At 40.8% G+C, this 12,687-nt stretch overlaps 1 protein-coding gene across 1 annotated transcript in view; it reads right to left on the bottom strand.

Moving 5' to 3' along the window:
* rngtt (RNA guanylyltransferase and 5'-phosphatase) overlaps positions 1-12,687 on the bottom strand; it is a 211,863-nt gene that overhangs the window by 72,137 nt on the left and 127,039 nt on the right. Inside the window, exon 12 of the mRNA XM_017697713.2 lies at positions 7,116-7,184. Coding sequence (XP_017553202.1) covers positions 7,116-7,184 — 69 coding nt within the window. The remainder of the gene's footprint in view (positions 1-7,115; positions 7,185-12,687) is intronic.

Genomic DNA, 12,687 nt, shown 5'->3' with positions numbered 1-12,687 from the left:
AGTTGGGAAAAGTTGATAGGAAAATTTTAAAACCTGACAATCCAGTTTTTTAATCTAGTAGTGTCTAATTGACTGCAAGTAAAGAAGATGCATCATCTAGGAGAATATTTAAATCCTTTGTTTCGTCAAGCATGTAGTTGGTTTCAGCGTCGTTCCAAAAGTGTTTTGCTGCATCTCGTGGCAATGCTGCTTGCTCATTTTAAGGCAAAATCTGTGCATACAAATGAGACCCAGGGCTCTGAACCAGTTTGAGGAATAAAAACAAAAAAACAGAAATGGGTTTAAATATGTGACCAATTGATAGTGTTCTTTTCAGCACGTAAAACCTTGGGAAAAGTTGATCCCAAAATTAAAAATAAAAACTAGCAATTCTGTTTTTTTCCATCTAGTAGTGTCTAACTGACTGCAAGCAAAGAAATCAGCATCCAGACCAGAAAGACCATATTCCAATGAGTACTAGTGCTGCCTTTGAACCACAAACATCAGTTTACTCGGAGCCGAAAAGCCAGAAAAGGTTCGAGTTTGTACAGTGTGGTTTACTCTGGGTGACACTCTAGTGGTGTGCCTGGGTTTATGGACGTCCGCCAAATAAATTTCCACCCATTTAAAAAATGCTTAGCATTTTTATTAATCTGCTTTGAAAACACAACGTGCTTTGAATTTTACTGCTACATAAACGCAGCTCAGGTCAGAAGAGGGGAAGAGAGAGTGAAGCAGATTTATTTGCTAGACAGAACTAGCAAAGTTGTCTTGGCTGAATTTGCGTTCTCCAGGTTCAAAATAAAGCCTGGTTACCATAACACTAGTGATTTATCTACTATTCTCTTAACAGAAAGATGTTTTTTAATAAGAAGCCGTGTGAGGAGGAGGAGAACCTGATCACTCAGCTACCCTGATTGTGTAATTAAGCTAGTGCTTTGTGGTCATTAAGCTAGTATTAATGCTTACTGAAATACAGCCAAAAGAAATGGCTATACTTCCTAGGAAAGTGCCATTTTGGCGATCAATATCCAACTACGACAAGACACTATTTGAGCCTCACTCACATCTTCACTTTCGACCTGTATTTAACCCCTTTTGCCAGTAATTATGGTTCCTCTGTCATAAACCTTTTTAGTTCACTGTTACTTTCTTGCCAGAGTTTATAAAAAAAATGGATGGACAGGCTAATGGAGCAAAAAGAGTCAGAAATACATCTAAACTGTCATCTTTTACAGCAATAACAGGATGCCAAATAAGAGCTATCCATTCACACACACACACACACATATATATATATATATATATATATATATATATATATATATATATATATATATATATATAGTTGTCTAATCTGCCTCCTAGTAGAAAAAAGGCAGCAAAGGCAAAAAGACATACTTAATTCTAAGTGCTGAACTGTGTCTATTACTGCTAAGCCTTACATTTGAGCTATAAAGGTGAAAACTAGGGGAAAACCTGAACACCTACAATAATGCTAATTTCTGCTTGTGTCCCTATGGGATTCTAGTAGCTTGTCAGCGCTAAGCTATTGGCAATTGACATCAAAAGTTTTTTGGGCGTTCCAGATTCAGTACATCTGACAGACATATTAGCATATATGTCACCATGTAGCAGCTTATAGTGACTCTTTGAGTAGAGAGGCTGGTACAGAGCTGCTGCTGCTGCTGCTGCTATTCTCCAATTCTAACAACTCAGTGATTGGGCTGCTACTCGTATTCAGCAGTCGGTGATGTATCTAGGACTTCCAGAAGACCTAGAGTGATGTGTTTTCTCATGACTTTTTCTTCCACCCATCAGAAATCTAAATATGAATGATTCTGCTGTCATTTTGTGATTTTTAATTGCATGGCTAATCTAAAGTGTTAAAACTATAAAGCTATAGATAATATAATATAAATCCTAGTTATATCATATTGCCAGAGTAAACACATGTTGCCTTTATTATGGTTGTGCATTGCAAAGTTTTATATTATTCTGCTTCTCTTTCATAACTCTTATTTTTCTGCTGGATATTGGTCGCGAATGAATGGAGTGCAAACATTTTGGCACCCTTCTTGCGTCACCTTGATACAAATACACTAACACACCTTCAAAACGCACACTCAACGCACACTCCACGCACAACTAAGGTAGCAGGAGGTTTTAAGTAGCAGTGCATTTAAGGTGGCACTTGATTTAAGGTAGCAGAGGATTTAAGGTGGTAGCAGATTTAATATTGTAGTGAATTTAATGTGGAAGTGGATTTAAGGTAGCTATCGATTGCCAAAATTGTGGTATTGTGACAAACCACATTTATAACAACTCATATTTATCATTCTCACTCAGTCACTCATGCTGTGTTTGTATATCTGCCAGACGAAATCCTTGAATTCCAACTGCTTCTAAAGCTTCTCGCACAGCCTATGAACCAACAAGTAAACAATCACATATTCCTTCTTGTCTCTGTACACTGTTATAAAAGACTTCAGCTCAGGTTTCCAAAGCTCACTTCCCAAAAAACATGTTTGAAAAATCAGCCTTCACCTCTGCCGCCTGCGTCTAGCTCTGGCCTCCAAGCAGTACCCAAACAGATTATGCTCTAAAGCAGCCAGACCCAAATCATTCTAGAGGTGGTGCTGTAGAAAAACCCTGTTTATAAGCAACAACAACAGCTACAATTGCAAGGCTCTGTGCGCAAACCCCCATTCAATCCTAAGAACCAATTTATTCTAATCTCTTCATTTCAACACAAAAATCCTCTGGCAGCAACTTGAACTTCCTCTAAATGTCACTGTCATTCTCGTATAATCTGTTTTCTTGAATTCACTGTGCAAAAATCAAGGGAACGAGCTTTGGCGAGGTAGAGAGAACATTTCGAAGTTAGAGTTGACACGAGAGATGCGCTTGGAGTGCATCTCGAACAGGATTGATGGTGCTTTTGATGCGTAGCTGTCATCACACAGAGCCGGCACCTGCCTGCAATCTGTCACTTGTTTGATGTGCAGCACTGATCGAGTTGAGTATCAGACATGCAGCATACAGTATTGCAGTATAGAACAGAGGTGGCACTGAACACACGGCTGCAGAACGTTGGCTTTGTGTGCCCATGTCCTTGGTGCTGTGTTTGCCTGCTAGCCAGAGATTGTTGACAGGGGATTAATGGGGTTGATAAGCCCTGGGCATCTGCTGATAACCACCAGTGAGAGGCAACATCTATATACTGATGGGGGAAGAGAGAGAGCATACAAAGTACATACAGAGAGAGAGAGAGAGAGAGAGAGAGAGAGAGAGTGCAACACAGAGAGAGAGAGAGACAAAGAAAGATGGAATGAGGAGAGAGACAGTGAGAAAAACAAGAGACAAAGGGCAAAAGAAGAAGAAAGACAGAAAGCAAGAAAGAGACAAAGTAAGAGAGAAAAGAAAGAGAGAGTGCAAAATAGGTGAGGGGGTTACAATGAGAGACAGAGAGAGGGAGACAAAGAGAGAGAGAGCGAGAGAGATGAAATGAGGAGACAGTGAGAAAAGTAAGAGACAAAGGGAGAAAGTAAATGAAGGACAGAAAACAAGAAAGAGACAACGTAAGAGAGAAAGAGAGAGAGAGAGAGAGAAAGCGAGAGAGACGAATGAAGAGAGGAAGGGAAATGAGTAGCTACGCCCACACGCAGCCTTCAGAATGATGAAGAGCCCCAGTGAGATGAGGCTGCAGAGCAGCAGCTTCAAACCCAGGAGCAGTGACAGTGTTCAGTTTAACTAAAGACCTCAGCACATGATCCTACTGAGCTGGACAAACACCCTGAGGAGCAATGAGAACAGAGCACAGGTACAACCTGCCGTCCACAAGACCCACATGGATTTAATAAACTTTGAGAAAATATAATTTCCTTCCTTTCCCCAAATGTAGTAAACCAGCCAAGACACGCTTAGTGCCAGAAATTTGTTTCATTGATCATAACAATTTTGGTAACTGAAATGTTCTCAAATCTAAAGAAAATATCGAATATTTTAGACAATTCTAAGATAACTGGACCTTTACCTGATGAAAGTCATTTTATTTAAGTAATATTTATCTATTTAAAATTGTCTTAGCCCACTGGCAAATGAGAAAAATAATAGCACATAAGCAAAGTTTTGAACATTATTCACTGAAATGTCATTGCTAAGGCTCTGGGACTCCAGTGAACCACAAATGGAGAAAACATGGAATAGTGGTGAACCTTCCCAGGAGTGGCCAGCCCACCATGAGCATTTCAACAACTCATCCAGGAGGTCACAAAGAACCCAGACAAACATCTAAAGAACTACAGGCCTCACTTGCCTCAGTTAATGTCAGTGTACATGATTCTGCAATTTCAAAGACACTGAGCAAAAATGGGATCCATGGGAGATCTGCAAGGTGCAAACCACTAAGGCTAGTCTCACATTTGCAAAAACATCTAAATGACCCCCAGGACTTCTGGAATAATATTCTGTGGACTGATGAGTCAAAGGTGGAACTTTTTGGAAGACATGGGTCCCGTTACATCTGTGTAAAGCTAACACCTCATTCCACCATAAGAAAATCATACCAGCAAACATGGTAAACAGTCAAACATGGTGGTGGTAGTGTGATGGCCTGGGGCTGTTGTGCTTCTGCAGGACCTGGATGACTTATCAGAATTGATGGAACCATGAGTTCTGCTCTCTATCAGAGAATCCTGAAGAGAATGTCCGCCTGTCAGTTCAAGACCTGAATCTCAAGCGCAGTTGGGTTATGCAGCAGGACAGTGATCTGAAGCACACAAGCAAGTCCACCACTAAATTAATAAAAGAAACAAAACTAAGGTTTTGGAGTGGCCGAGTCAAAGTCCTTACTTGAAATCTTACTTGAATGAGATGCTGTGGCAAAACCTTAAAAGGACACTTCATGCTCACCCTCCAATGCAGCTGAATTAAAACAATTCTGCAAAGAACAGCCGGACAAAATTCCTCCACAGTGATGTAAACGGCTCATCGCAAGTTATCCCAAATGTTTGACTGCAGTTGTTTCTGACAGCCACTACTTTTTCACATGGGTGATATAGCTCTTGAATAAATCTTTATCTTCAATAAATGGAAAGATCATTTAAAAGCTGTGTTTCATGTTGTCTTTATCTTATATTAAAATCAGCTGGATGATTTGAAACATTGAAATGTGACAAATAAGCAGGTGAGGGGCAAATACTTTTTCACAGCACCAAAGATGAAAAATCTTTACAATGAGAAATATCAGACATTCTGACTAGATTTAAAATAATTTGCTTTTACAAATATATATATTTTTTTGCAGTGCATGGGCAAGTACACAGACATTTCAAAGAAAAATAGGGCAACATGAACCTGAATTAAGCCTAATTTAATATATGGTCTACTGCAAGCAATCTTATCTAGAGCTTTTCTAAAGGCAGCCATAAACACTAGCCTTACTGTCCAAACAGGGACCCCAATCTCCAGCATCCAGCATATTGTTTAAAAATCATACTCATCACACTCAAATCATATTTAAGAGCTCATAGATCACCTGCATAAAATCCCCTTTTTTGCAAGTTATTAGCACCACTTACTCCTGTTTGTTTGGTGGCAGTTCAAAATGTCCACATTACGCAATGTAACACTTTCTTCAAGAGATGATCAGCACTTCTTTCTCCAGATTTGCAGCACTACGGCAATGCATGCATTCGCAAAAGGCTTAACCCCCACCCTGCACAGTTTATCTGTGCATGTGACTGGCGCAAGGCTAATGTGGCTAACAAGTAAATACAACTTGTTGCCTAAATATGTACCACAAACCTCATCAAGGACCCTCAAAACCACTTATGTAGTTTATGTGGCTTATTCGATTTCTGACATCTAAAAAGGTCAACATTTTACTGTAGGGCAGTGTTCATAAGGCTACAGGACAACTACACAGGCTGCATCTGCCACCTTTAATGTCAAGTTGACATGACGTCTATGTCAGCTGATGTTTTTTCTTACATTTTTTCACGATACATTAATGTGTGAAATGAGACTTTTAGCTCAGTGCATGTCACAGTGACATGCTCATAAGATGACATAGCTTGCTAAGTCAGGCTAGTTGAACAAAAGTGAGCATTTACCATTTTTAAGATTTAAGTTACATCACATCACCAACATTATGTACACTGTGGTGTACACTAATCTAAGTCTATTGTTATTTGTCAGTTGTTATAACATGCTATGTCATTTCACCGCAAAACTCAACACCAGAAAAAAGTTGAGGTCACCTGCCACCGGATTTATGAGTTGAAAGCAGCAGCCTTATGATAGATGATGCCTATTGGTTTGTCACAACAAGCTGTCGTAGGTGTCATACAGCGTTTACTGCCGTTAAAGACATGAATTCTGTTCTTTTTTGGTAATATTTTCCTGTAGGGCACTGTTCAGAAAGGCTGTATGACACCTACGACAGCCTGTTGTGACAAAATAGCTTTAGGTCATGAACTGACGGGCGGAAATTCTCTTCTGGACTTTGATAGAATTCATGGCCCCATCGGTTATGACACATCATCCAGGTCCTGCTGAAGCAAAACAGCCCCAGGCCATCACACGACCACCACCATGTTTGACTGTTGATATGATGATCTTATGGTGGACATATGTGATGTTTGATTTACGCCAGATGTAACAGGGCCTGTCTTCCAAAAAGTTCCACCTTTCACTCATCAGTCCACAGAATACTATTCCAGAAGTCTTGGGGGTCATTTAAATGTTTTGGCAAATGTGTAAAATGAAAGTATTACTAAAAATGAACTAAATTCATGATAGAAGATGTGATTGCTGTCACAACCGACATATTTTTAATATAATTAACTGTTTTAAGTGACATAATATTGTTCTTTTTACAGCTGTACAATAAGGCATTGGCATAAACCACATAAGCAGATTAAGTTGAGATTATTTTATAATTCTACACCCCTATTAGAACACCAAACATGTCTGGGCTGATTATCCACAGTTGGTGTAAGGGGACAACTGAGTAAATCCTGCCTTTTTTGCCTTTGAGTTAGACAGCTTGAGTATTATTAACTCTATGAGTAGCTGTGTTTGTGTGTGATTATGCATATGTATACTGGATGAACAAGCTGAGCTCTACTCACCCCGATGGGCTGGAAGATAAGGCCGTCCACTTCATGACTGACCTGGGAGGTGAAACTGCCCTCTAGGAGCTGCAAGAGAAAGAGAGACAAAAATGTTGAAAGTGCTCCGCAACAGATGAGAGCAGACAAGGAAAAAAGGAGGGAGGGGAAGAGAGAAAGAGGGTGGGAGAGAGGAAGAGCGATTGAGGGAAAGGGATGGATAGAGAGAGGGAGAGAGAGAGAGAGAGAGAGAGCAACTGACAGAGGGGTGGAGTAGGTGAAACATACATGAGAGGAAGCAGATAAAACACAGAGGCTGGAACATTACAGTGAACCAAGTGGCGACGGCTCCTCACCCATGAAGTAAACGTGAAAACATTTAAACTCAAAACAGAGATCAAATTAGCGCAAATACTAAAAACTCAATGTAGTCCAATTTAGCATGAAATATGGAGCACGGTTCGCTGTTTGATCATCTCAGACAGGCTGCGGTATAATTAAGCGCGCAACTGTGAGATCAGTGAAGGAGTTAGCCGTCTTATGAACTGCAGTGCGAAAGCAGATGTTCATTTGCACAAAAATAAAGCATATGAGCACAGTGAGATACAGCGCAGGGCCTAGTTAAGCAGAGATTCTAGTAAGAAGATGGCCTTTCCTGTAGTGAGGCATGATGGTATTAGCCAACATTTAGTATTATGGCAGATTGGCAGGCCAACTACATTGTTCAGGCCCAATAAGGCAACGTTGAGGGAGGTGGACGACACCACAACAGTGGCCTTAAATGCTTTTGGGATGGGTAAAATATGCCTGTTGTGTGGATCCAGTGCACGTGAGTTGCATAAATGACAGCAAAATTGCTATTTGCAGGCTGCGTCCTGTTAGAATTTCACAAGGCAGCACTGTTATTATAAACTTTAATACAACTTGATTAGTCACCTGACAGCATGACAGTAAGGAACAACGTGGTTATCAACGGCAAATCCCCACCAAAAAGGCCCAAGTTTCACTTCTCGTAAAAGCCAATGCTACCACCTCTGGGGTACAAGCATGCTAAAGCATCAGAAAATGCAACCTGGACAGCGGTAAGCTAAAAGCATTACTACGAGAGATAAAGTTTATCATACTGGATAATCAAACATTTCTCTGTGGTCAAGGATCCTATCTTTCTGTGACCGTAAGGGCACCTACAGCTTTGTTATGATAGATAAAAAGGAGAATCGACTGAGCTGTGAGAAAGCAGACCTTTATGTTATGCGAAGAAAAATCTATACTCACAAAGTAGGCTGTGAGCACTGATGAGTAAGCCTTACTGTGTGCAAATACAGGAATCAGGCTGTTTTCACACCAAGTTTGTTTGCTACAAGCTTTTGCGATACTGCATCTTTTTTATTTGGTTCGTTTGGTTTAATATTGCAACAGCAGAAGAGGCGGGTGTCTTTTGATTAGACAGATACTTGGTGGGCATGCAAACACTCTGATGCATACATGTTTGCTTCTATTAGTGCCAAGAACTACCTACACCCTCTGAAAAAAGGTGGTGAACTGTCACTTGGGGGTCACTGCAAGTCTTCAGTACCTTTAGCTAGGACTACTGTTAGTGAGGGAGCTCCAAGTTTGCCTGATTATAGGAAGTAGTTTTAATTATTCCTTAACAGACTAGTAAAAACTAGATTACTGGATTAAAATCATGGATCACTCAAATTACAGCACCTCCCCAGGCACAACTAATCCAGCTAATGACATTTTACACAATTATATGCTTCCACCTTTGTGGCAAAAGTTTGGGGAACACCATTTCCTCTTCCAGGATAACTGTGTGGTGTGGAAGAACTCCATTGGCCTGCATAGAGCTCTAACCTCTACCCCACTGAACACCTTTGGGATGAACTGCAACATCGATTGTGAGCCAGGCCTCCTCCTCCAACACCAATGCCTGACCATACAAGTGCTCTTCTGACTGTAAGGTCACAAACGGTCACAGACACACTCCAAAATCTTGTGGAAAGCCTTCCCAGAGCGGAGTCTGTTATAGTCGCAAACGGAGGTCCAACAAGCTCATGTACACCATGCTGCCGGAGTTTGAAACACCTCAGTGTTACTGCTGGACAGAGGATTACCCACCATCCAAAAGTATTCAAACACCAGTGCCCCACGACCACTGATGTAGGACTAGAGGCTGACTAACACAAACTGTGCAACAACAGATGAGCTACTTTTTCTGACTTTACACCTACAAAGGGGACCAACAAGATATGTGTGTCAAATAGAGTGGACAGTGAGTGGAAACAGTGTTTAAAAGTCCAGCAGCACTGCTGTGTCTGATCCACTCATAATAGCGAAACACACACTAACACACCACCACCACGTCAGTGTTATCGCAGTGCTGGAAATGATCCACCACCTTAATAATACCTGCTCTGCGGTCATCCTGTGGGGGTCCTGACCACTGATAACAAGGGGAAAACAAAGTATGCAGAGAAACTGATGGACTACAGTCTGTAATTGTAGAACTACAAGGTGAACCTATATGGTAAGTGAAGGTGATAAATGGACAATAAGCGTAGAAACAAGATGGTTGTTTAATGTTATGGCTGATCAGTACAGATGAGATGGTTAGGTTTTCATATACTTTTGGCTATAACGTGTATCTTCTTGCTGATTCAAGCTCTGTTTCTGTAGCCCTCATAAAATGGAACTTGATAAAAGAAGCTCATCCTAAATCAGAAGACAAGAGACTTCTGCTCAGCGCAAGCTCTCTGATTGGACCAGACTCGAACCGCTGTCTCACCCACGCTTCAGCTCTCAGCGTAGGCTGTCTGAGACCTTGCCGTGAACATGCAGCTATTGACTTGAGTCCTTTGTAACAGAACACACTTGAATGTTCTCCTCACAACAAAGCCAAGCATTTAAACCAATGTGGCTTGATGGGCCGAACAGCTCTTGAAGCTCAAAGCAAGAGAATGTTCTGGATGGTTTATGAACAGGAAAGGGAGAGAATGTTCTGGATGGTTTATAAAAAGAAGAGTAACTGTTTTTCTTCCCTCCTGTGTGCCAAGCAAAAGCTTAAAGCGGAGCGGCCTCGATCAAGGCTATCAGCCCAGAGGGAAAGACAGTTCAGCTGCTTCACAACACAAGCTAACGAATACATACAGACACACACTGTACACCCACAGTTGCATGCAACCTCAGGCTGCACAATGCCTGAAATCTAACAAGGAATGTGGAAAGAACTCTATCAAGGACATGCAGTAAATCAAGTTGTACTTTTTTATAACAGATTAACTTTATGTTGAACAAAATTAGCTGATTTCCCATGATAAGCCTGCTGTTATCCAATTATGCCCTTCAGCTGCTTTCTGCAGGTCTTTCATCCAGCAGAATGGAAATGACCCAGATATTTTTAATTAACATATATTAATCTGTTGTTCGGCTGTTAAAGGCTGATACTCTTTATTGAGCTGCGAGCAAGCAATGAGGGGCGAGAAGCCTTTGCTGTGAAAACAATTCAAACATCTCCACAAAGACAGCCATGCTGGGACAAAACAACACAACTATAGCTTTCTTCATATAAAACAACAACTATCACAATAAAAAGTAGCATTTAACCACAATAAAAATGCTTCTATAAATACTGATTTGCTTCCTAAGATGACGAAAATCCACATGTTGCAAACCTGATTTGGCCATGCAGGTTTCTTGTACACAACCTCCGGAAGATTCAACCCTTTCTCTCTCTAGAGAGGCCACCCAGGTTCTTGTCCAGTCTCATCATCTCAAGGCTTGACTCTCTGCTGGTCTAACTATACGTCATCAGGTCTTTACAGCTGATTCAGAATGTAGCAAGAAGGTTTCCATCTTCCTACACTGTTAGAAATAAAGGTTCTGTGCATGGACATTTTTCATCCATCAAGGTCCAAACAGTGTAAATGTTCCTTCGAAGATACAACAGTGAATTTAATGTCCAATTGTGCACTTTAAATAAGTTTTCCGAACATCCGGGTGAAAAGTACATATTTGAGCCGTTTCATAACCTTAAGCCTGGAGACAAGACAGGGTATGTGGATTCCATACCATTTAGAAAATATATTTTTTAATGGATGATTATGGTACAATTATGTTTCCTGATCACAGGTACTGAGATGTACCCTTGAGAGTACCACTCCAGTGACGGTACTCCCCAAGTGACGGTTTCATACCTTTAATTGTGAGAGTGTAAAGGTTGTACTTTATTGAATACGCACATACACTTATCTGTGTCAAGACAAGTGCAACTCGTAGAGGCTCGCAGATCTGGTTCTCTGATCGCAATGGGGGTGGGACACAAATTGACCCAAACCAGAACTAGCACAAAAAAAGTTTCTGAGAAAAAAACGCTCTTGGCTGACAGAAAAAGCTTAACCATACAAACACTTACGTGATCCATTTTCCTAAATATAACAAAAAAAAGTGTAGTTAATATTAATTTTTGGTAAGACTTCCATCTTTATTTTATGTATATTCCTCATTGGACATTACCCCCTAGTATGCATGATCATATTACATAACTATACTGGCAGACACTCAGAACGACTGTGCACAATGCCCGCAGATGTTTCGCAGATATGCAGGCACAGCAATATAATTCGGCTTCAAGTTCACTTATATGACTCTGGAGCTACTTTCCCTTTACTGGCTTCCTGTAGCTGCCTGCATCAGATTTAAAACCCTGCCTACGAAGCTGAGAATGAACTTGTAAAAATGTATTATATTGCACATATATAACGTTTTATTACCGTCTTGGTAGCAGGTATTGTGTGTTTTTGTTTCTAAGTGTCAGCAATAACTCTTGTTTTTAGCAGCATCTTAGCTCAAGGGCACTGTGGACTCCAGCCTATTTGTAGTAGCCAATAATACATTTTCTGAACAACAAAGCACTTCTGTAAGTTGCTCTGGATACGCATGTCCATTAAATACCTTAAACATAACTGCATAAGCATAAGAAACTCTGGAGGCACCTTTGGTACCAGAGTGCACCAAGTGTTTATTTCTGTCCAGCATAGGTAAGTTTGTGTGTAGGTGTTCAGTCCTGAGATGCACTGAATCATTCTGCAACAACAGCAGGGGGGTTCCTCTCTTTCTCACACTCTTTTTCTTGTCGCTAAATTAAGAGGTTAGATATGCAGCCGTGTGTGAATGAACTGGCCAGCAAGGAAGTCGGTGTGGATGTGACCGAGGAAAGGTCAAAGTTCAGAAAAGCAGACGCTGCTTGCTGAAAGAGGCCTTCGCCCTTCTCACAGCTTCTCTTCCACAAGGGCATCCAATCTCAGCAAGGACAAGAACAGCAGACTGTAACGCTGAGGCTGGTGAGTGAGTCAAAATGTCACTGCAGAGTCAAACTCCATTTAAAATTCTCAGTCACAAGAAGTAGAAAGATGTGATGGTCTTGGATGTGTTGCTTCCATCAATGTACACGAAATGCACCAGTTTGAACTGGTCTGGGTACCGTCGATGATGCAACATAGCTTATGTTTGAGTTATTTTATCCAAAATGAAAATAAAATGCTTGGTATTCATTCAAAGCTGTGTCAGCTCTCAGTTTTTGTTTTTGAATCTA

Source organism: Pygocentrus nattereri, chromosome 4 (assembly GCF_015220715.1).
Source record: "Pygocentrus nattereri isolate fPygNat1 chromosome 4, fPygNat1.pri, whole genome shotgun sequence".
Classification (NCBI taxonomy): Eukaryota; Metazoa; Chordata; class Actinopteri; order Characiformes; family Serrasalmidae; genus Pygocentrus; species Pygocentrus nattereri.
Note: the sequence above shows the minus strand (reverse complement) of the source record. Positions and strands in the feature narration are given on the sequence as shown.